Source organism: Myripristis murdjan, chromosome 12 (genome assembly GCF_902150065.1).
Source record: "Myripristis murdjan chromosome 12, fMyrMur1.1, whole genome shotgun sequence".
Lineage (NCBI taxonomy): Eukaryota > Metazoa > Chordata > Actinopteri > Holocentriformes > Holocentridae > Myripristis > Myripristis murdjan.
The window spans coordinates 554377-575716 of record NC_043991.1 but is presented as its reverse complement, the minus strand read 5'-3'; the positions used below and the strand labels follow the sequence as shown (position 1 = coordinate 575716).

The window sequence follows — 21340 nt, the reverse complement described above, 5'->3', positions numbered from 1 at the left end:
AGAGAGGAGCAGACAGAGCAGGCGTCTGGCCAGCGTCCGCCCACCGGCCCACATCTCCACCGACTCACATGGAAACTTCAAGTTTAAAGACCCAACACAAAGGATTTCTGTCGTTCAGTCTCACTGAGATCGTCTCTCTCTCTTCGCTGATGACGCCCTAATTTCTCCTTCAAGTCACATGAACCAGCTGAGAAAAAATAGATTATCCAGGCTGATATTAAGGGTTTTTCTATAATTGTTACGGTGCTTTTGATATGTAAAAATTGTAAATAAAATTATTTATTTGTTTTTGATTTTTCAGCTGATTTTTTTTAAGCCTTTCACAAATTTTCTGGTAATCGGTTTTATATGTAAGTTAATTATGTATCAATTTTTTTTAAACTTTATTATCATGGATTAGTTATTCTTTTTGTATCAACTGTGTAACAACATGGTATAATAACTTTATTGACTTAGCATCCATTTAAAAAAATTTGTATCAACTTTTTTATTATTTTTAACTGCATCAATTTTTATCAACTTTGTGTCAATTTAGCAACTGTGTAACGTGTATTAACAATGTATGCATTTTTTAATCAACTTAGTAAACATTTTTCATCAATTCTGTATAAACAATTTCATAGTAGTTTAAACATTTTTACCACAAATTACAAATTTGTCACAAATTTTATCAACTGTCTATCAACTTTGAGCGGACTGTGTACCACTGTAACCCAAACTGATACTGAGTTAAAAGTAAACTGATACTAAGTCTATTGGCACTGCAGTGTTGATATGAAGTTAAGCATCAGCACTGCAAAGTTTATCAAGTTTATCAAAAAAATGATACAAAATATAAAAAAGAAAAGTCCTAAAAATTTAAAAATACAACAAGAAAATTACCTGAAAATTAACAAAAAACATAATATTGAAACATGCTATTAAATACATAATCATTATAAACATAAATGTAGTTTTCTGGACATTTTTTCCTAGCTTTCTTCCTGAGTCATTTTCTTGTAACTTTTATGCAATTCATTACAGACTTTTGGGTCATTTCATGCTAAGTTGCTCATTGCCATTCTCCCCTGTTTTTGAAAGAAATCAAGCCAACTTAAACGGATGCCTGGCTGGAATGCTAGTAAACTGTTACTGTAGTTTTTTTGGTTTGGTTTTTTGGTTTTTGGTTACAGGGTAGGGATTTATTTTTACTCTACATTTTGTACTTTTGCATGATGTATTCTGCGTTTGAAATATTGTAAATGGAAATAAAAAGTCCGGTGTGGGTGTGAGCCGCTGGGCGGACGCCGGCGTTTCTCCTGCCGCCACAGTTCGCTCCTCTCCGCCCAGGTCAGCGCTTTCTGGCCGAGCTGCAAAGCCACGAGAAATTCAGCAAAACCTTTTTCGCCTCAGAGAACAGAGTCCTGTCACTGCTCTCTTCCACCCTCTTGGCCTAAAACCTGCGTGACAAGCGTCTCTCTTAGCCGGCGAAACAGATCCAGATTTCTCACCAGGCTGAGGTGACGCGTACACTGACACAAAATGGGTCAAATTAACAAATTTAATGGAATTCTATATGACTTTATCTGATATTACAGAAAAATTAGTTGTTGTTTTTTTATTTTGCAGCTTGGACCAGGAAGTGGAAACCCTCTTTTCCTCCTGCATTTGTTTTGTTTTTGTTTGTTTGTTTTTTGTTCTGGGGCTTACTGGCGCCTCTAGAGGCCGGTGGTGGTATTGCAGCTCTGGGGTGTAAAGCTCCAAGTCGCACCCGCTGGCAGGGAGGCACATCACCTCCACAACCTCCTCCTCCTCCTCCTCACCTCCTCCCCCCTCCGTCTGAGAGGAGAGGGGGGCGGGGGAGGGGAGGGGAGCAGGAGGGGGGGGGGGGGGCAGCGCCATCAGAAGACAAAACGAAATTTAACAGAACAACAACAACAACAACAACAACAACAAGGGGCACAGATGACAAAAATTAGCACCTAGAAGACAACACATTAATACACAAACACAAAACAGTGAAACTGGGTCGAGCTCAGGGACTCGGCTCAGGCCAGCAGCTGCTGCATCAACAGGAAACAGCTTTACTTCTAATGTCTTTAGTCATCTGGGGGAGAAATTAACGATGAATGCCATTAAAATGATTTGAAACACAAACTTTGTTTTAAAAAAAAAAAAAAAAAGTGTAAAACTGAACTGTAAAAAAAAAACAAATCCACAACACCCAACACACACATCCACTGCAGCCACACACTGAGCTGGTGAATTCATGAAGACACTGAGAGTGTTTAAAGTCTCAGTAGACTTTAGCCTTTGACAGAGTACTGGCTGATTTCATATTGTTATCTCAAATTTCTGAATGGAAAAAATCAGACAAAATGCAGAGAACACTGGAAATGGTGTGTTTTTTTTCTGCCAGATGCACAAAACAAACTGAAACCGAATCATGAGCCAAAAACCTCAAAACAAACTGAGCTGTGTGTTTGCTGAAGCTGTCCTGTGGTAAATTTACCACAGCACAGCTCCCAGTCTAATGTGCTGCAGCATTGGCTTTTAGCTCGGTTTTTTTAGTTTTAAATTCCTGCAGGGAGGATGAAGGTGAAAGCAGCTTGGATCCGTATTCCAGATTTGACTGAAAGCTCTGAACATCACGTCAAACTGCTGAGGTCTATTTTCAGTCACAGTAAAGCAACTTCTGGGATTTTAATTTACTTTGTGAATGAATCTGTTTCCTGTGATGTTTGAAGCAGCAGGAGGCCTGATCCGTGTGTGTGAAGCCACCCTGGACGTCCTGAACCACATCAGCAGCATGAAGACACACTGAACACACACAGATCCACAACACATAGAACTGCAGCGCAGCTACACAGAGACATACAGGTGTAGCTGCTGTACACGCCCCACTGTTCATTACAAACTCACTGCTGAACCCCAGAGCCAGGAGGAACCATCCAGACGTGGAAGAGTTTGGCATTTTGAGGTGCAAAACGCTAATCTGGCTCTACCACGTAATCTCAGCAGATTATTGTGTTAACAGATGCAGAATAAAACGCTGAACGGGGGATTTCTACAACAGCTACAACATGACCACCACAATCACTGTTAGTCATCATTGTGACGCACACAAGGCATGTTCACATATGCATTAATCACACTTTCAGCTGCATTATCTGTGTGTGTGTGTGTGTGTGTGTGTGTGTGTGTGTGTGTGTGTGTGTACACACTGAGCCTGGCAACAGAAAGCTTTGAAAAGTGTAGCTGCATCAGGCTGAACAAAAAATAAAAGACAATGTGCGATCAAACGGTTATTCGTTCATGACGGCTCGGAGCGATTTTTAATTTGATCATCTGTAGTCGAGGTAAACAAAAAAAAGAAAAAAAGAGTTGTTTTTTTTTGTTATTGAATTCAGTGGAACTATTGTTCGTGTGCCAGTGTTGGGTAGAGCGGGAGTGAGCGTGACACAGTAAGAATATCCAGCTGAAACCAAATGTAAACCTACAGTGTCAGTTTATCTGGAGGAAATTTTGCTTTGTAAAAAATTAAAAATGAAATGCTGTTTGCTTGCTTTGGCAGAGCCGAACACGACATCTGTGTGTGTGTGTGTGTGTGTGTGTGTGTGTGTGTGTGTGTGTGTGTGTGTGTGTGTGTGACGGAGGAGGTTACCTGTTTGTCGGTGCGGTCGGCGATGCTGTACACCAGCGGAGGGATCGAGCCTTCTTTGGTTTTCCCGACATCGCTGCGGAAGTGCTCGCTGGCAGGCAGGCAGCTGGAGAACACACACACACACACACACACACACACACACACACACACAGGTCAAGTTAACCTTTAGAAACCTGAGAACATCAACTTGATTTCTTTGAAAAACATAAGATATTTCTAAAAATTAAAAAAAAATTAAAAAAAAAAAAAATCACACACACACACACACACACACAACAGAAAGGTAAACAGAAACCCGCGCAGAGCGACAGGCAGGCAGACAGACGGGTCACCTGGCAGGGAGTTTGTAGATGAAGCTGCAGCCGTCTTCGGTCCAGATGATGACTTTGTCTGCGGCGATGAATTCTCCTCCGGTCCACGCCTGGTCGTTCTCACTGGGCACCGAGCAGAGCAGCGAGTAGTCACCTGCATCGAACACCTGAACACACACACACACACACACACACACACACACACACACACACACACACACACACACACACACGTTAGCTTCAGCCACCCTAACCCCAGCCATAACCACTGAGTTTTTGTCTCCATCATTTCTTTCTCCCTGTGTGGTTTTTAAAGATGACTTGAGATTTGCCCTTGGTGTTAAGTGTGTAGTGACGGTCGGGCCTGCAGGGGGCGCCGTGCACACACACACACAGTGCGGGTCTTACCCTCCAGTACTTGGAGCAGACCACCAGCAGGCTGCTCTGCGTGAAGGTGCAGAAGGAGATGCTCTGGCAGCCCTGGCAGTAAATCGGTTTGGACTCCTCCTCAAAAACTGGGTCTAGGTCCTGAGGAGGCGCACACACACACACACACACACACACACACACACACACACACACACACACACACAGTTACTACACACTGCTGTCCACACAGTGCAGGGCATGGGGGAATGGGAGGAGCTACTAGCAGGCAACAGAAAAGGAGAAGTTTATGAACACCAAAAATACAAGAAAACACTCGGGGGCCGGACTCGGGGCCGGACTCGGGGCCTGGACTCGGGGCCTGGACTCGGGGCCTGGACTCGGGGCCTGGACTCGGGGCCTGGACTCGGGGCCTGGACTCGGGGCCTGGACTCGGGGCCTGGACTCGGGGCCGGACTCGGGCCTGGACTCGGGGCCTGGACTCGGGGCCGGACTCGGGCCTGGACTCGGGCCTGGACTCGGGGCCTGGACTCGGGGCCTGGACTCGGGGCCTGGACTCGGGGCCTGGACTCGGGGCCTGGACTCGGGGCCTGGACTCGGGCCTGGACTCGGGGCCTGGACTCGGGACTTGCCCATCTCGTGACGTGTCTGTCTTTACTTATAACTTTGCTTGACACGTGACTGAAACCTCGCCTCTCTTGACTTGAAACGTGACTTGGACTTGTAAGACTTAACTGATGACTTGACTTTTCACCCTGACAATAAAAAAAAAAAAAAAAAAGCAGCAGCGTACCTGCATCCTGCTGACCTCAGCTGTGATGATCCAGACCTTCAAAATACCAGTGACTGACACGGCAACCACCGTGTCCTCTGAGGAGAGAGAGACAGGCAGAGAGAGAGACAGGCAGACAGACAGACAGACAGACAGAGAGAGAGAGAGAGAGAGGAGGGGAAAAAAGAACAGATAGATAATGAGAATATTAAAAACCAGATATCAGCCAATCAGAGTCGCCCACCTCCAATACAATCAGGCTCCGCCCTGAATACAGGTCGTTTTAGTCTTTTCCCCCCAGGTTTCTTTTGCTCATGTTATTGATAATAATTTCTGTAAATACATCAATCAATCAATCAATCAATCAATCAATAACACATTAAGGCTACACAGCACAAATAAAATACAGAAAAAATAAAAAGACCAACAAAATAAATAAATAAAATAAATAAATAGAAAGACCAAGAAAATACAGAAGAAAAAACATAAATTACTAAAAGACCAAGCTAACACAGAAAATGACACTATAAAACCACAACAAAAATAAGACCAAGGACAGAAAAATAAGAATAAAAACTAAAATGCCAAAAAAAGGAAAACCTGAAAGTAAGAGACAGAGAAGACCCAGCGGTGTCACCTTGCGTGCGGTGCGAGCGGATGATGCTCATGGAGCTGATCCAATCAGGCGAGATCTTGGACACCAGCGAGTACAGCACCTCCAGGCTGGTGGCGTCCACCACAAGGATTTCTGGGTAATGGCCATTACAGAGCAGACGGCCCTCCCTCTGCGTCCCGATGGTGAACTGGTAGAACTGCAGGGGAGAGGAGGGGCTCACTGATTGGTCAGAGGTGCCGTGAGGGGCGGGACTTGTGTGTAGAGAGGAAACTACAGCCATGAGACGACCATGAAATCTCCACGACGGTATATATTTGCAATTTTCACTTGATCTCACATTTCTACATATATATATATATATATATACATCTAATGAGACAGACGGTCAGTCCTGCAGAACCAACAGCTCCACTGAACACTTATTTAACTACCTAACTATTTAAGGAACTAACTGTTTAACTGTTCAGTGTGCAGGTGTGTGTGTGTGTGTGTGTGTGTGTGTGTGTGTTTTACCTGTATGCCAGTGTGGGCACAGGCCAGCTTGGTGAACTCAATACAACGTCCATCATTCACATCCCAGAGACACATCTCCCTGGAAACACACACACACACACACACACACACACACACAGACACAGACACACACACAGACACACACACAGACACACACACAGACACACACACAGACACACACAGACACACACAGACACACACAGACACACACAGACACACACAGACACAGACACACACACACAGGTATCAGGAAGGTGCAAAGTTGATTAAACCTGTCTTCAGTGTTTCTGTGTCAGATACCTGAATTATTAATAATCTATCATTAATAGTCGATCTATAATCTCCAGAGGGGCGGAGCTGCGTGTGTCTGCAGGTGATCTGTGTGAAACTCTTCATCACTCGTCATCACTCACCCGCTCTCCGAGGCGCTGACGATGTACTGCTTGTCACTGCAGGCGCTGGCTTTAGACAGACAGGTGATGGAGGCCGTGTGACCAAACAGCATGGCTCTGGGACAGATCTGAGGAGGAGGAGGAAGGGGAGGAGGAGGAGGGGGAGGAGGAGGAGGAAAGGGAAGAAGAGGAGGAAGAGGAGGAAAGGGAAGAAGAGGAGGAAGAGGAAGAGGAGCGGCAGAGGTGGGGGAGGAGGAAGAGGAGGAAGAAGAGGTAGAGAAGGATGAAGAGGAGAAGAAGAGGAGAGGGAGCAGTTACTTATTAAAATGATCAATTTTGGGAAATAAGCAGAAAACATTGATGGGTACATTCAGTGGCGGCTCCTGACAGATTTCTCAGGGGGGGCAACTATTGCGATGATGGCTAAGATGACCCGTTCAATGGGTAAAATAATAATAAATAAAAGTCAGATATCTAACTTTACAGTGTTACATTGCATTGTTTAATGTGGTTTTCCTGTTCAACCACTAGATGGCGCTGACATGAATTGTACACAGGGTAGTATTTTTGTACAGCTATATCAAGTTAAATGCCTAAATACAATAAATTTGGTTCCACAGTAAAAGCACTTCCACCATACAGATACACTGTCATCTGCTAGTTTGCCCATGAAATCACTGTTAGCAGAATGAAATGATGGAGTTGCTGCAGTTCCTCGCCATGTTCATCTTGCTGTCTCCCGCCCGACGCTGCACGTATCGTCCATGCGCGCAACGGTGCGTATGATGAGATCATGTTGGGGCAAGCCCTCCCTGGGCCCATAGAAATGAATTGTAGGGTCCAAAACGTGAAAAAAAAAATCTCACCATGTAAGTCCATGAGAGTCTATGGGAGCTGACTGAGATCGCCCCAAGGGGGCGGGGCTGCTGGTTGGAAAGTGCCATTCAGGTTGCTGATGTCACAGCGATATTCAGGCTGCTGATTGGACAATAACATTAAGACCTAGACCGGCAAAATAAACTCATTTTCATTTGGCTTTAGGAGGGCGATGCACTATCGCCCACTATGGGCCAGCCGCCCCTGGGTACATTGGTTAAAATTTTTTTACATTTTTTTTTTTTTTTAAATAAAAAAAAAAAAAAAGCCAGAAAATAACATTTTCAAAAATTAGCAGAAATAAAATAGTGAAAATTAAAAAAGAAAAAAAGAAAAGAAATACCAGAAAAGCAGCACAAAAAAATTAAAAAATAAAAATAAAAATAAAAAACTTAAATAAAATGTAATTCCAAGAAAAGTACATTGGAAATGATAAAGTCTATGTGAGGATCAGAACCCCCCACCCCCCCTCCACCTCCCCCCCCCCCCCCCCCCCCCCCCCCCTCTCACCTCCAGCTCGGGCGTCATGTCCCACAGGCAGATCTGACCGTCATGGCAGCCGGTGATGATGGTGCTGAAGTCGTCCATCACCAGCAGGCTGCTGATGCAGTGAGTCGGCGCCGTGCGGCCCCACAGCACTATGGGTAATACCAGGCTGTTCCCCGACATGATGCTGGTCTGTCTGCATGGAGAGAGAGACAGACAGAGAGACAGACAGGCAGACAGTTTTACCACAGTCATGTCTTACCCTGTCAGTAAGGAACTGAGTGTTTTCTCAGCACCTCAGAATGACCAGAGAAAAGCCTCAGTGTTTAGTTCTCTGTGTCACAGACACACACACACACACACACACACACACACACACACACGCATGTACACACACACACACACACACACACACACACACACACACAGCTAGCAGAAGGAGCTCATCACTTCAGTAAACTCTCAGGTGAAACCACATGAGCAGTTTGTTTTTGTTTGAACAGCTGAAGCAGTTTCTCTGATAAAATGATGAAACTCTGCAGAGCGAAGCTGTCATTTCCTCTGATCCTCATTAAACTATGAAAATGCTCTCATGTTGTCAATACGCATCAACATATTGACACTGAGACGCCTAAACCATGTCCAACACAGACCTGCTGAGCCTGCAGTCTGATGTCAGTGTTTTCATCAGCGTCCACACACACACACACACACACACACAGGTGAGACAGCAGTCTCTGGAAAACAGAGAGCTGTGTGTCATTACTGTCCCACTCTCTAGGAACAACACCCGGCCAGCCTCCGCCGCTCCGCCCGGAGCCTCAGAGCACAGGCAACGTCACCGGACCGGACCTCACCTGGCTCTGACACACCTGCCCAGCCCGGACCCGGCTGCTGCAGGTGGACCCCGGTCCTCAGTCACGACTCAGAGGCCAACCACCAAAACACACACACACACACACACACACACACCTGGGGGACACCGGAGGGGAGGGGGGCAGGTGGTGGGTGTGATGCTGCAGTGAAGGTCAGTCAGCTGATCCGCGCACAACCTGCCGAGCCGCTCATGCTAATGCTAATGCTAATGCTAATGCTAACGCTAACTAGCTTGAAGACGGCGGAGGTAAACAGCAGCGACACCGAGGAGCCGCCGCTGCGTCCTGCGGCTGGAGCAGGTGGACGTGTTTACCTGTGGACGTGTTTATCTGTGGACGTGTTTACATGTTGGCCTGTTTACATGTTGGCCTGTTTACATGTCGTCAAATCGGCGGACGCGTCGTTTTGCGGCGCTAGCGTCTGTTAGCTACAGTCCACCTGCAGCGTCCTGACTTCCGGCTTAGCATGGCGGCTAACCAAACAGCAGCAGGGAAACAATCATGAGAAAAACAATGAAAACAACAATAAAAATGAAATTCGTACCAGAACCCGGAGTCTACTGGAACATATCCTTCCGCTGAAACGCTCTTCTGCTGAATTTCTCCCTCCGCGGCCTGTTTTTATCCGGATAGCTGCGGCTCTGACAGCGACCTGCTGCAGTCAGCTGATCACAAGATGTCTGACGTCACATCCGACCCGTGGCCTTTCAAAATAAGAGAACTCCTTACTATCTGCTATAAACGAAGGACATCCATCAGTCAGTGAGTCCACTGTTCTCATATGATCAGTTTCTGTATTTATTGCGCAATACTTAGATGTAGGATTAATGCACATATTTATACATAATGCATTTTCGTTTTTCTTTTTTTTTGACAAATTTCCTGCAGACATGGACATGTTTTCATATTATATTCTTCATTCATTTTTATATTTTATTCTTCTCTTGAGAATTTGAACAGCTGCAACTGGCCCAATTTCCCCTTGGGGATCAGTAAAGTATTTCTGATTCTGATTCTGATTTTTTTTTTTTTTTTTCTTTGCTTTGGTAGATTTGTTTTTGTTTTTGCTGTGTTTTTCTCTTGTGCATTACTTTGTTTTATTGTCTTAAAGCTTCATAGATTTGTAAGCAGTGTTGTGATCATCTTTGTTTGGTCATGACTTGAAATAAAGACAAGAAAAAACTTTCTCAGTGGAGTCATTAATTAAAAATTCTGAGTCACGCTTATTTTTAATGATCATAACATTTGGGCTTTTAATCTGTACATTCTGTACATTAGAGCGGAAGTAATTCTTTGTATTTCATAGGATGGTGAAGGCGTGTTGCCCTATTCTGCCTCGGATCAGCCAACCCTCTTACCATAACCCTAACCAGCCTGATTTTGCTTCAAAATCATCCGCCTTTTACGTTTTTAAAGATTAAAAAATAAAAATAAAACTCAGAAATCACAAATTGGCAAAAACTGTAAGATTTCTTAGATATTTCAAATTTACTCCAATTCATCAGCAGACCTTAAAGTTTCTTTCTTTCTTTCTTTCTTTCTTTCTTTCTTTCTTTCTTTCTTTCTTTCTTTCTTTCTTTAATTCTTTCCCCTGCATTTTGTTATTTGTTGTTTATTGTAATTTATTTTATATTATTATTATACTCAAGTATTATTACAGACTATTTTCTAATGAAAAACGTATGTAACTTGTATACTTCACGTACTTGACTTGAATCAAATCAAATAAAGGAGAAGAAGGGGAAAAAATTGACTCTTTGTGCTTAACCAGCCCAACCATCGAAGGCAGCATCCCGTCTTGCCGTCTTGAGGGGAACCCTGGATTTGTGAAACCACTGCAAATCCAGGTTGGAACTCTCGCTGGTGCAGTTCAGGTTCAGGTTAAGGTTAAGGTTAAGGTTAAGGATGAATTAGGGTTAGGGCAGAGTAAAGCACTACATCATTTAATACACATATGAACTCCAAAATAAGAGCTCTGTTCCAGGACAGTGTGGTTTTTATACAGCAACAGGAGTTATTGGAGTCATTTTGTTAGAAATATCAACTGGGGGAAAAAAAAAAAAAAGTTTGGTTCTTTTCTGAGGTAACAAGGTAAAAGAGTCTCACTGAAGTCAATCCACAGATTTTCCCCAGTGAAACATTTATGTCTTACTGAAGCGAAAGAGACACTCAGATGTGAAACTTGCTGCCACTTATTCTGTTTTGTGAATGTACACCTGGGCTGCAGAAAGGTGTTAATAATTTTATAGTTAAAATAATTTTCTCTGATTTTACTATTTCCCATAGAAACATTACATTTGTTTGCTATATTTGAATATTTTCAGATACAGGAAATCATTCCTGCCACAAACCATCTCACTATACAACTCACATCGATCTGACAGAGACAACTCACAACTGTCTGCTGTATAGTTCTGTTTTAACACTCCATTACTCAGCACCTTAACTTCTACCTCTTATACTGCCACATTTTTTTAAACAGTTGTAAGATAGTCTTTATTGTATATATTTTGATTTATTCTATTTAAATAGTCTTTATTGTATATATTTGCATTTATTCTATTTAATCTACCTGCCTTATATTGTACAGTGTGTTTTCGATGCTGCTGTAACATAATAATTTCCCAGTTTGGGATCAATAAAGTAAATCTATCTATCTATCTATCTATCTATCTATCTATCTATCTATCTATATTTACAGCAACAATGATGCTAATGAATTTTTTTCTTATCAGTCTAATTTTACTTCATGCCCAAATTTCACACTCACAAATGCAAATTTACAAAACAAAAAAAAAAACTCAAGTCTTGTATTTATGAAGGAAATGGAACAACATGAGAGATTAAATCTATGAATGTATGGAATATTTTCAAAGTCTTTCAGTGAGTTTATTATCATAGACTTGCATATTTTTGTGTTTTAATCTTTTTTGTTTGTTTGTTTGTTTGTTTGGTTGGTTTGTTTTTACTCGACTCTCTGTTTTATTGTCTTGATGCTTGTTTGTAAGCAATATTGTTGTCTTCTTGTTCATGACTTGAAATAAAGATTAAAAAAAAAAAAATCCCAGGATGGCCAAGGCATGATCCGCCCTGCTCTGTCTCTGATTGGCTGATATGCCAACCCTAATCCCAACCAACCAATCCAACAGAGGCGGGTTCCGATCCGCGTGGTAACCCTGGATTTGCGAAACTCTTGCAAATCCGTGTTTGAACTCTCGCGAGTGTGATTAGCCCTGCGTTCCAAATCGCATACTTATACTTTTTACTTTTAGTATGTACTGCAGCTGCCCTTACAAAGTATGTAGTTTAGTATGTATTGGGACATACTAATTCTTTTTTTCCCTACTAAATAGTATGGCAGTATGGGTATTGGAACGCAGGGTAGGACTATGGTTAAGATGGACGTGTTGAATCAAGTGCGCATGTGCGAGAGTGTGGGAGTTTCGCAGATCTAGGGTTACCGTGTAGGCACGCCCCGAGCTGACCAGCCAATCAGAGGCAGGGATGGGCGGGACATAACGTCACCTTCCTAGGGAGGAAAAAGTCTGCTGGACGGGAAACTGCACGTGTGTTAGCGGGAGCTGCGGAGCACTCAGGCGGACTGTTGTCGTTGTTGTTGTTGTTGTTATTTATCGGTGTTGTTGTTCAGAGTTACAGCCGCGCGGGGAACGTGTTTCCATGGTGATAACTCCCGCAGAAAGGCGGCTGTCGTGCCTGTCGCTGCTAGCTGATGCTGTGTGGTTAGCTTAGCCGCTCGGTGCTAGCCCCGCGGCATGCCGGGACCGCAGACAGCCGGACCACCGGGGGACCCAAACGGTGGATTATTCACTTAAATCGGATTATAAATATGGATTATGAATTCCCGCGGCAGCTTTTCCCGTCGTTCTTCAACTCCGGCCCCCCGGCGGCCGTGCACGCGCACAGCGTCGGCGGCTGGGGCGCGTACGGCGGCGTCAGCCCTGCAGCCGGAGCCGCGCACGTGAGTCACATCATCGATTATTACCAATAATAAGAAAAGGTGAAGTGATCAGAACCTGTCATCAGTGTGTGAGCAGCCAGGCGGAGGTTATCGAGGGAACACACACACACACACACACACACACACACACACACACACACACACACGGTTATAGCGTCAGGTTAGAAGGCCACGTGTTTGTCGTAAATATGGCAGTTTGAAATAAAACAACAAACTACATCCCCAGGCTGACAGTCAGGCTCTATGTAAACCTCAGCTGCCGTGCAGCAGGATGCAGCGGTGAGACAGGTGAGACAGGTGAGACAGGTGGATGTTAACCTGCTGCAACAGGAGCAGTCAGACTGCAGCGCGACAGGCGACACGTGTTTGGATCAGCTGGAACCCTCCGAGCTGACAGTGTGACAGCAGAGGCCATCATCATCATCACCTTCATCATCATCACCATCATCATCATCACCTTCATCATCAGGTTGTTGCTCAGTGGCGCACAGGAGACGTCAGCGTGTCTCTGATGTCACGTGACTGACGTGTAAAAACACCAAACCTTTAGAGAAAAGATCCAAGTAACTAAATACATCGTGGTCACATGCACTGAAGCTGTGCTTTGATTGGTTTTTGCAAAATACTGGAGTTTGTCATTTTGCACATCGTTAAAACAACATAACATATTATCATATTATCTCAGCTGATACGTCACACCTCCTCTGAACTAAACCAGACGTCTGAGCACGTCGCTGTGACCAACTCTGATCAACATTTTACAAACCAAACAGCCAGTCGATCAGTCCAGGAAACACCTGACTGAGGTGCTGATGACAGTGATGGTCAGTGTGTTCAGCAGCCTCTCAGCCCGTCTCACCTCACCGCCACCGCTCGTCCACCTCTGTCCACCTCTGTCCCTCATTGGCCAGTTTAATCACCTGACAAGGAACCAGCCACTCCAGTCAGCCTGCACATTTTGTGTGGTGGTGAGCGTCAGCCTGCAGGACAGGTGCAGGTGTTTTTCAGGTGGAAACAGAAACACCAGCACCATGAGCGGAGATGGTATCTGCTCCTAAAAACAACAGTGTTCACAGGAAAGTGGTGACATGAAGAGTCACAGCTGCTGTTGAATCACCAAACGGCGTCCTGCCTCCTGCTCCCACCGGCCGCTCCGCAGGACGGCCACGGAATGGTTTACGTTTCATTCCCTCACCATCCTAGGAAAGGAAAAGTGGCTGCTGGTATTCAGCTTAGCCTGGGAGGAGGGGCCAACATTAAATGTTGTGTTTACAAACTTCAACAACAAATCCTGCTCGTTCTGCCTTTAAATGTATAGGCCTGTTTGTGTGTTTGTTTGTGTGTTTTTGGTTTTTATCTGTTTCTTATAATTGTTAAATTCCCGGTGAGGTTTTCTGACCTGAGTTCTGTGAAGCTGTAGACAGGAGAGTGTGTTGTCAGCCTGTTGCTGCTCCAGCCTCCAGCTGTGTGGTCTGACCCTGCTGTTGTTGTTGTCAGGGCGGCGGCGGGCGGCTGTGCGACCTGAGCTTCACCCCCCGGCGTCAGGCCCGGGCGGAGACGTGGCTTCCTGCCGAGCCACTCCCACTTCCTCTGCTGTCCCCAAAACACGGTGAGTCCCCTGACCCGTCGCAGGATGTGAAATCTGATTATAATGATCATGAATACAGAACAGAATGATTGTTGCTGTTGTTCCAGTCGGGCACAGCGACGGCTGTACCCGACGAATCAGAAGGCAGTTTAGAGGAAGTGCTCATGTTTGCTGCACGCGCCACAGAAAGGAAGGCGTACCTGCTGTGACGCCACCTGGTGGTTCCTGAGGTGGCGTCGTGGCGTCGTGCTGCCGTCCTGCTGACACGGTGCTTCCACTCTCTGATGTCTCCGGCTTGTCTTCCCAGGGTTCCCGTGGCCTTCGACGCCTCCGGACCCTCAGGACTTCAGTCAGCAGGTGAGGTCACATGGCAGCAGCTGGAGCTCAGTCTGATCTGAATGTGCAGAAGAAGAAACCCCGTCCCGCCCCGTCCCGTCCCGCCCCGTCCCGTCCCGCCCCGTCCCGTCCCGCCCCGTCCCGTCCCGCCCCGTGTCTGCCGTCTTACAGGACCGGGACGATGTGTTTATCTCCTGATTTAATACACTCATAATACCTGGGTGGTGATTCGATATGTATTGAGATTCTTAAGTATTGAGATTTGATATTAGGATTCCTTGTGATTTTAGTTTTTTGAATCCTCCTCTAGTTTGTGTGTAAAGTCTGATGAGGCTGTGGTTCTCCTAGAGGTCACTAGAGGTCATTTTCTCCAGCAACGTCCAGCTGGACAAACTGGGTCTCACAGCAGGCTCTGTGTGTGTGTGTGTGTGTGTGTGTGTGTGTGTGTGTGTGTGTGTGTGTGTGTGTGTGTGTGTGTCCTGTGTTCTTGCCAGATGGAGAACTTCTTCATGGATCACTGGCTGGACGCCTTCGGCTGCATGAGTGACGTCCTGTGGAAGGAGCTCCGCTTCAAACCCAAAGTCACGCGGGTGAGCGCCACCTGGAGGAGCCCACGTGTTATTTCATCAGCCCGTGTGTGTGTGTGTGTGTGTGTGTTAAGTCTGAGCAGTGTGTGTCCTGTCTTGCAGATCAGAGGGAAAGGAGCGCTCCCGGGGCCAAAGGTCAGGCGCTGCATCGATGCTCTGAGGTTTAAGAAGTGAGTGTGTTTGAGTGACAGGAGGAGAAGCCTTGGAAACTTCAGCTAATTCACTCGATTTATCTCAAAAACCTGGAAAAAACAAAAGAAACTCAGCAAGAAATGACCCAAAAATTTGCAAGAAATTAGCAAAGAAAGAGAATTATTAGAAAAACATAAAAAAACAAGGGTGACATATCCAGAGGACAATATTTAACATCATCTGTCATCAGAATTATCTATTTAAAATTATATTAGAGGGAAAAATATTTTCTCTCTTTTTGGCTTTTCAGGTCTTTTTTAATTTGTAGGACTCTTTTGGTCGGTTGGTTTCAGGTCCTTTTTATTTCCAGGTGATTTCAGGTGATTTCAGGTGATTTCAGGTGATTCTTGCAGATTTTCAGTTGGTGTTCTTGCTGATGTGCAGATTGCGTGGCTCACGGCCTCAGCAGGTGCAGTTTAGTGTATCAGACGTGTTGTTTCCGTGTCTTGGGTTCACGCTCCGTGTCCTCGGGTTCTCCCAGGTGTGAACTGACTTACGCCCTGGTGGACACGGACGTGTACAGCGACCTGCTGCTGGACGCCGTGCACGACGTGCCGCCGGCGCTGCTGGGCGAGCTGCTGCACGAGGAGCTGAGCGAGCAGCGGGACCGGGCGCTGTTCTCCGAGGCCGCCACAGGGGGCGCTCTGGCCTTCGTCCCCTTCCCGCAGAGCGGCGGGGGCGGGGCTTCACGACGCGGCTGCCTGCTGTACCCCGCCGGCCCGGCGTCCGACCGCCTCTGTATCCTTCAGCTGGCCGGGCGTCACGCGGCCTCCTGTCCCATCATGCATTGGGGCGTGCCATGGGACGTTTGTGTGTTTGAACCAAAAACCAAATCAACCCTGACGGCCGCCCCGAGCCCCGGGCCCGTTCAGGGGTTTAGTTACTTCACCTCTTTTTAATTTTGCCTCTTATTTTCTTTGTTAACAACATTTTGTTCCCCTCAGAAACTTTAACCCTCTGAACCCCAAGCAGTTTTGAGGTGTTTTCTGCTCCCCTCACATTTTGGCTCACTGTGAGCTTGTTTTTCTGCTGCACCTCTATGGAAACAGCTCAGCTGTGGCTCTCACCTGAAGCCATTCAAAAATGTCTTTCACACAGTATGAAAGAGTTATAGTGCCATAAATAATAAAAATATAAAAACGGCAAACTGATTTTTTTGATAATTTATTTTACAAAAATCGAGAAACATTGGAATAAATGTACACAACATTTTTTCAGGTGCCCACAAGTGTCACTGATCCAGGAAAAAAAAAAGTAGAGCTTCACATGATTTATTTCCTGAAATATTAACATTTTTCCAGCCTGTATAAACTTAGGTGTTTTTACTGCCTTGAGCCCTTCCATGTTACTACTGTTGCCTACGCACTGAAATTCAGTGAATTTTTGTCACGTGACTGTTGGGCTCACCTGAATCAGTCAAGATGTCTCAGATCCGCTGAAGACCGCAGAATTTTCTGTTTTTTGAATGATCTGGATTGAGTAAACGACTATTTTTTGGTGAATTGTTGAATGAAGCATGTATAATAAAATGATTCGAATGAAAAATCACTTTTTTAGGCTTAGTTTCGTCCTTTTTTCTAACGCTAAACCGAAGTCGGACAATTCAAATTCCGCCGAAAAAATAGGTTTTTAAAGCTTCCAGCTATGATAAACGATTGAATTTTGGTGATTTTTAAAAAAAAATACATGTCTTTCTATCCCGCTGGCGGGTTTGGGGTTCAGGGGGTTAACAGTCACTTTTAAACGACGTCCGTCTCCAGACCTCACACCTGTCAGGCTTTTATTTCTCTCTGTTTTCCCGTCTCTCCTCCGTCTCTGTGATCTCGCCCTCCTCACTTTTCTTTAACGCAGTTCCTCAGACTTCCACAAGGTGGCGCTGCGGCAGCAGGGCGGCGGCCCGTCCTTCCTGGACGCCGACGGCAGCAAAGCGCTCCGCTTCCAGACGAGCGGGCCGGTCGCCCAGATCAGCAGCGCCGCCCCGCTCAGCCGCTGTGAGCTCACACACACACCTTCACACACCTTCACACGCCTTCACACACCTTCACACACCTTCACACACCTGCACACACCTTCACACGCCTTCACACGCCTTCACACACCTTCACACACCTTCACACACCTGCACACACCTTCACACGCCTTCACACGCCTTCACACACCTTCACACACCTTCACACACCTGCACACACCTTCACACACCTTCACACACACCTTCACACACCTTCACACACCTTCACACACCTGCACACACCTGCACACACCTTCACACGCCTTCACACACACACCTTCACACACCTTCACACACCTTCACACGCCTTCACACACACACCTGCACACACCTTCACACACCTTCACACGCCTTCACACACCCTCAGTCTGTGGTGTCACTCTGCCCCGCAGGAACGTTTAAAATAACGTGTGTGTGTGTGTGTGTGTGTGTGTTTCTGTGTGTGTGTGTGTGTGTGTGTGTGTGTGTGTGTGTGTGTGTGTGTGTCAGGCTGTGTTGCTGTGCGCTCCGCTCACATGTGTGGCTTCTGGACGTTCAGTGAGACGGACGAGCCTCGTCTTCATCAGGCCGTCCACAGCCAGCAGAGGGTCACCTGCATCTGCGTCAGGTGTGTACCCATGCTGCACACACACACACACACACACACTCTCACACACACACACACACAGAAACACACACACACACTCTCTCACACACACACACACACACACAGGGTTTCCACTACATGTAATTCATCGTGGCGCACCGCCACGGCAAAATAAAAGCCGCCACACCTTCGGAATGATTTTTTTTTTTCTTCCAGATGTTAAAACAATTTAAAATGGATATATATACATATATATAGGCTATCTAGCCTTTTTTGCGCAAATATACGTATCATAATCAGTTTGAAATGATAATTTAAATATCATGAAATGTTACATTACACTGCAGTTAACTTTATTTTGAAACATGAACACCGGAGTAAAAGGGCAAGAGAAAGGTACCTGGGCAAGATTAAATTTAATCCAGTTTTTTGTTCAAGCCTGTGAAAACGACCCTAATGTTAATGAAATTTGAATAACGCCAGATATGGTGTCCTGTAAGCCCATGCAGGCTGGGCTATGTTTATTAGCATGACACCAAAATAAAAATAAATTTATTCATTCATTCATTCATTCATTGTTATCGTTAATGTTAACACTGTAGTTAACATTAATTATAATTCCCGCGATCACGAAAAAACGTTCCAACAACTTCACCGGCACCGTACGAGTCCAAAAGGCAGAGAAACTCTCCAGCTACAGCAGCGCACTGACATAGATTGTGTAACAAAGCGAAGAGGTGCCACTCGGCTCGCCACTCACTGGCTAACAGCAGCACACTGGCTTAGCTTGTCTATTCAGAGAAGAGGTATCACTTCGGCTTATTTTTCAATCTTTATTATAACAGGCATACTACTGCTCATTCATTGGTGGCTGAATTGTTAGGTCTGTTTGATAGAGTGAGTGACTGAGCTGCTGTGTGTGTGTGTGTGTGTGTGTGTGTGTGTGTGTGTGTGTGTGTGTGTGTGTCTCAGCCCTCATGTTCCAGGTGAAGTCCTGCTGAGCAGTGAGAGCGGAGCCGCCAGCCTGTGGACCGTCGGCAGGGGGTGAGGAAGACGAGGGGGAGGAGGCAGGCGGGCGGAGGGGGGGCAGGGCTCTTTCTGTGTGGGGAAACCTCAGAAAGTCAGGACAGAATTCTGTTTTTCCTGATTTCCCATCACCTCACTGTAAAGTTTGGGTTCTCTGGCCGTGATTTTGTAAAATGCTGGGAATTTTCAAGGTTGGAAATTTTCCATGGGAATTAACAGGAATTTACAGCAATAATCTGGAAACTTGCAAAATTGCATGTTAGCCTGTACGCGGGAACTGAGGCTCCGTTTACACGACAGCAGCTCTGATGAAAAGAGAAAACTGATTCCATGCGTTTTTCAAACGTTCCATGTTCATACGATAACGCTGTGAGAACGATCCTCGTTCACACGGATCCACAAACACAGCTGAAAGCACTGCAGTGTGCCTGCCAGGCCAGCAGGGGGCGGTGTAACTTTGCAGTGTCACACCACAGAGCAGACAAACAGCTCCATGGTCCACCTGTTGTTGTCCTGTTGGCTCACGGCTGAAAACTTCATAGTGGCTGTGTCTGAAACCCCTCCCTAACCACTTTATAGTGATTACACCATTCTGTAGGGGTGTCTGAATGTCTAGTGATTATTAATGTTCACTATATAGTCCACTGGATGTTTCCCACAATGCACTGCAAAATGTAGTAAACATCCGATGGTCACTAACCAGGCAATATATCCCATCATGCATTGCAGAACGGCACCGAACAACGAGCGAAGTCGTGTCTGAAACGGTCCACTACTGAGTCACTGTATAGTCACTACACTGACCTCCCTATAGGGGGAGGGGGGAGGAGGGAGGGGGAGGGAGGGAGTGATTTCAGACACAGCCAGTCACGCGTGAAGTGGGGCCGTGATATCATCGTATCGCCAGTTTCCACGGCGACAGGGAGAGCGGCGTTATCAGAAAGTTCCACTCTGGAACCTGGTTTCCAAAGTTTGTGTTTTCAGGCACCTAAAACGCAGCCGCCGTGTGAATGAAAGGCCAAACCGCAACAACAGTTCACCGAGTCTGTGAAAATCCTTGTTGTGTAAACGGCCTCTAATGTAGTCGGTGATGTGACCAGGCTACATACAAATCTTTGTATGGGGGGATGATGTGACCAGGCTACATACAAATCACTGTATGGGGGGATGATGTGACCAGGCTACATACAAATCACTGTATGGGGGGATGATGTGACCAGGCTACATACAAATCACTGTATGGGGGGATGATGTGACCAGGCTCAATATGTTTGACCTGTCGTGTTCAAGTCAAACTGGAAATCAGTCAGAGTGTTGATGCAGCAGCTGTTTGAGAGGCTGGGTGTCTGTTTTCATACAAATCCACTTATTACAGTTATTATGTAAGAGTGCAGGTTAGGGTTTGAGCTGCTGGCTGACCAGTGTTCATGTGTTCATGTGTTCACTGAGTCACTGAGCCTGTCTCTGTTCATTTACCCTCCATCAGTCTGGAAGGACGGAGAAAAAAAATCTGCTCAAAGTAAGTCAAAGTCAGAAATGTCATCAGTTTGCCTTCATGTCTGCTGCTTATGACAAACAAAACTTCAGGATTCCCCGCTGGACGTCCCATGGAAGGTTTCTGGAAGTTTCCTGCCGCTTTGCAGCCCCAGTCAGGATTTCAGCAGCCGCTCAGATTCTGTAGAGAAAACTGAGACTACCCGAAACATTAAATATATAACATATATATACAGTAATACATAGAAAAGACATATGGCCTCTCTCTCTCTCTCTCTCTCTCTCTCTCTCTCCCTCTCCCTCTCCCTCCCTCTCTCTCTCTCTCTCTCCCTCTCTCGCCCAGCAGGACTCAGGTGTTCAGGGCGGAGCACACTAACCTGTACTTCAACGCCCAGTCCAGGTGGAGGTGGGTCCAGTTCTCCGCCCACCCGAGGGTGATGCTGTACGCCGACAGGACGGGGGCGGAGCTTACCGACATGAGGGTGAGACACACACACTCACACACACTCACACACACGCACGCACACACACACACTCACACACACACTCACACACACGCACGCACACACACACACACTCACACACACACACACACACACACACTCACACTCACACTCACACAGACACACACACACACACACACACACACACACCCAACATGATCCCAAACTTA

At 45.9% G+C, this 21340-nt stretch overlaps 2 protein-coding genes across 3 annotated transcripts in view; one reads left to right on the top strand and one right to left on the bottom strand.

The window, feature by feature from the left end:
- The window catches only part of wdr7 (WD repeat domain 7), a 111408-nt gene extending 101866 nt beyond the window's left edge, over nucleotides 1-9542 (bottom strand). The window contains exons 1-10 of the mRNA XM_030065735.1: nucleotides 9416-9542; nucleotides 8021-8192; nucleotides 6656-6762; nucleotides 6243-6321; nucleotides 5751-5925; nucleotides 5135-5211; nucleotides 4363-4482; nucleotides 3976-4121; nucleotides 3644-3746; nucleotides 1690-1818 (exon numbers count right to left, since the gene is read on the bottom strand). Coding sequence (XP_029921595.1) covers nucleotides 1690-1818; nucleotides 3644-3746; nucleotides 3976-4121; nucleotides 4363-4482; nucleotides 5135-5211; nucleotides 5751-5925; nucleotides 6243-6321; nucleotides 6656-6762; nucleotides 8021-8179 — 1095 coding nt within the window. The 5' untranslated portion in view covers nucleotides 8180-8192; nucleotides 9416-9542. The remainder of the gene's footprint in view (nucleotides 1-1689; nucleotides 1819-3643; nucleotides 3747-3975; nucleotides 4122-4362; nucleotides 4483-5134; nucleotides 5212-5750; nucleotides 5926-6242; nucleotides 6322-6655; nucleotides 6763-8020; nucleotides 8193-9415) is intronic.
- A 2872-nt stretch (nucleotides 9543-12414) lies between these two features.
- taf1c (TATA-box binding protein associated factor, RNA polymerase I subunit C) overlaps nucleotides 12415-21340 on the top strand; it is a 42814-nt gene continuing 33888 nt past the window's right edge. For both annotated transcript variants that reach the window (XR_003929047.1, XM_030064731.1), the window contains exons 1-10: nucleotides 12415-12850; nucleotides 14348-14459; nucleotides 14746-14795; nucleotides 15269-15364; nucleotides 15464-15531; nucleotides 16035-16291; nucleotides 17413-17544; nucleotides 18051-18168; nucleotides 19120-19191; nucleotides 21014-21149. Coding sequence is in view for 1 of the 2 variants with exons in the window: in XM_030064731.1 (XP_029920591.1) it covers nucleotides 12719-12850; nucleotides 14348-14459; nucleotides 14746-14795; nucleotides 15269-15364; nucleotides 15464-15531; nucleotides 16035-16291; nucleotides 17413-17544; nucleotides 18051-18168; nucleotides 19120-19191; nucleotides 21014-21149 (1173 nt within the window). In the remaining variant the exon portion in view is untranslated. The remainder of the gene's footprint in view (nucleotides 12851-14347; nucleotides 14460-14745; nucleotides 14796-15268; nucleotides 15365-15463; nucleotides 15532-16034; nucleotides 16292-17412; nucleotides 17545-18050; nucleotides 18169-19119; nucleotides 19192-21013; nucleotides 21150-21340) is intronic.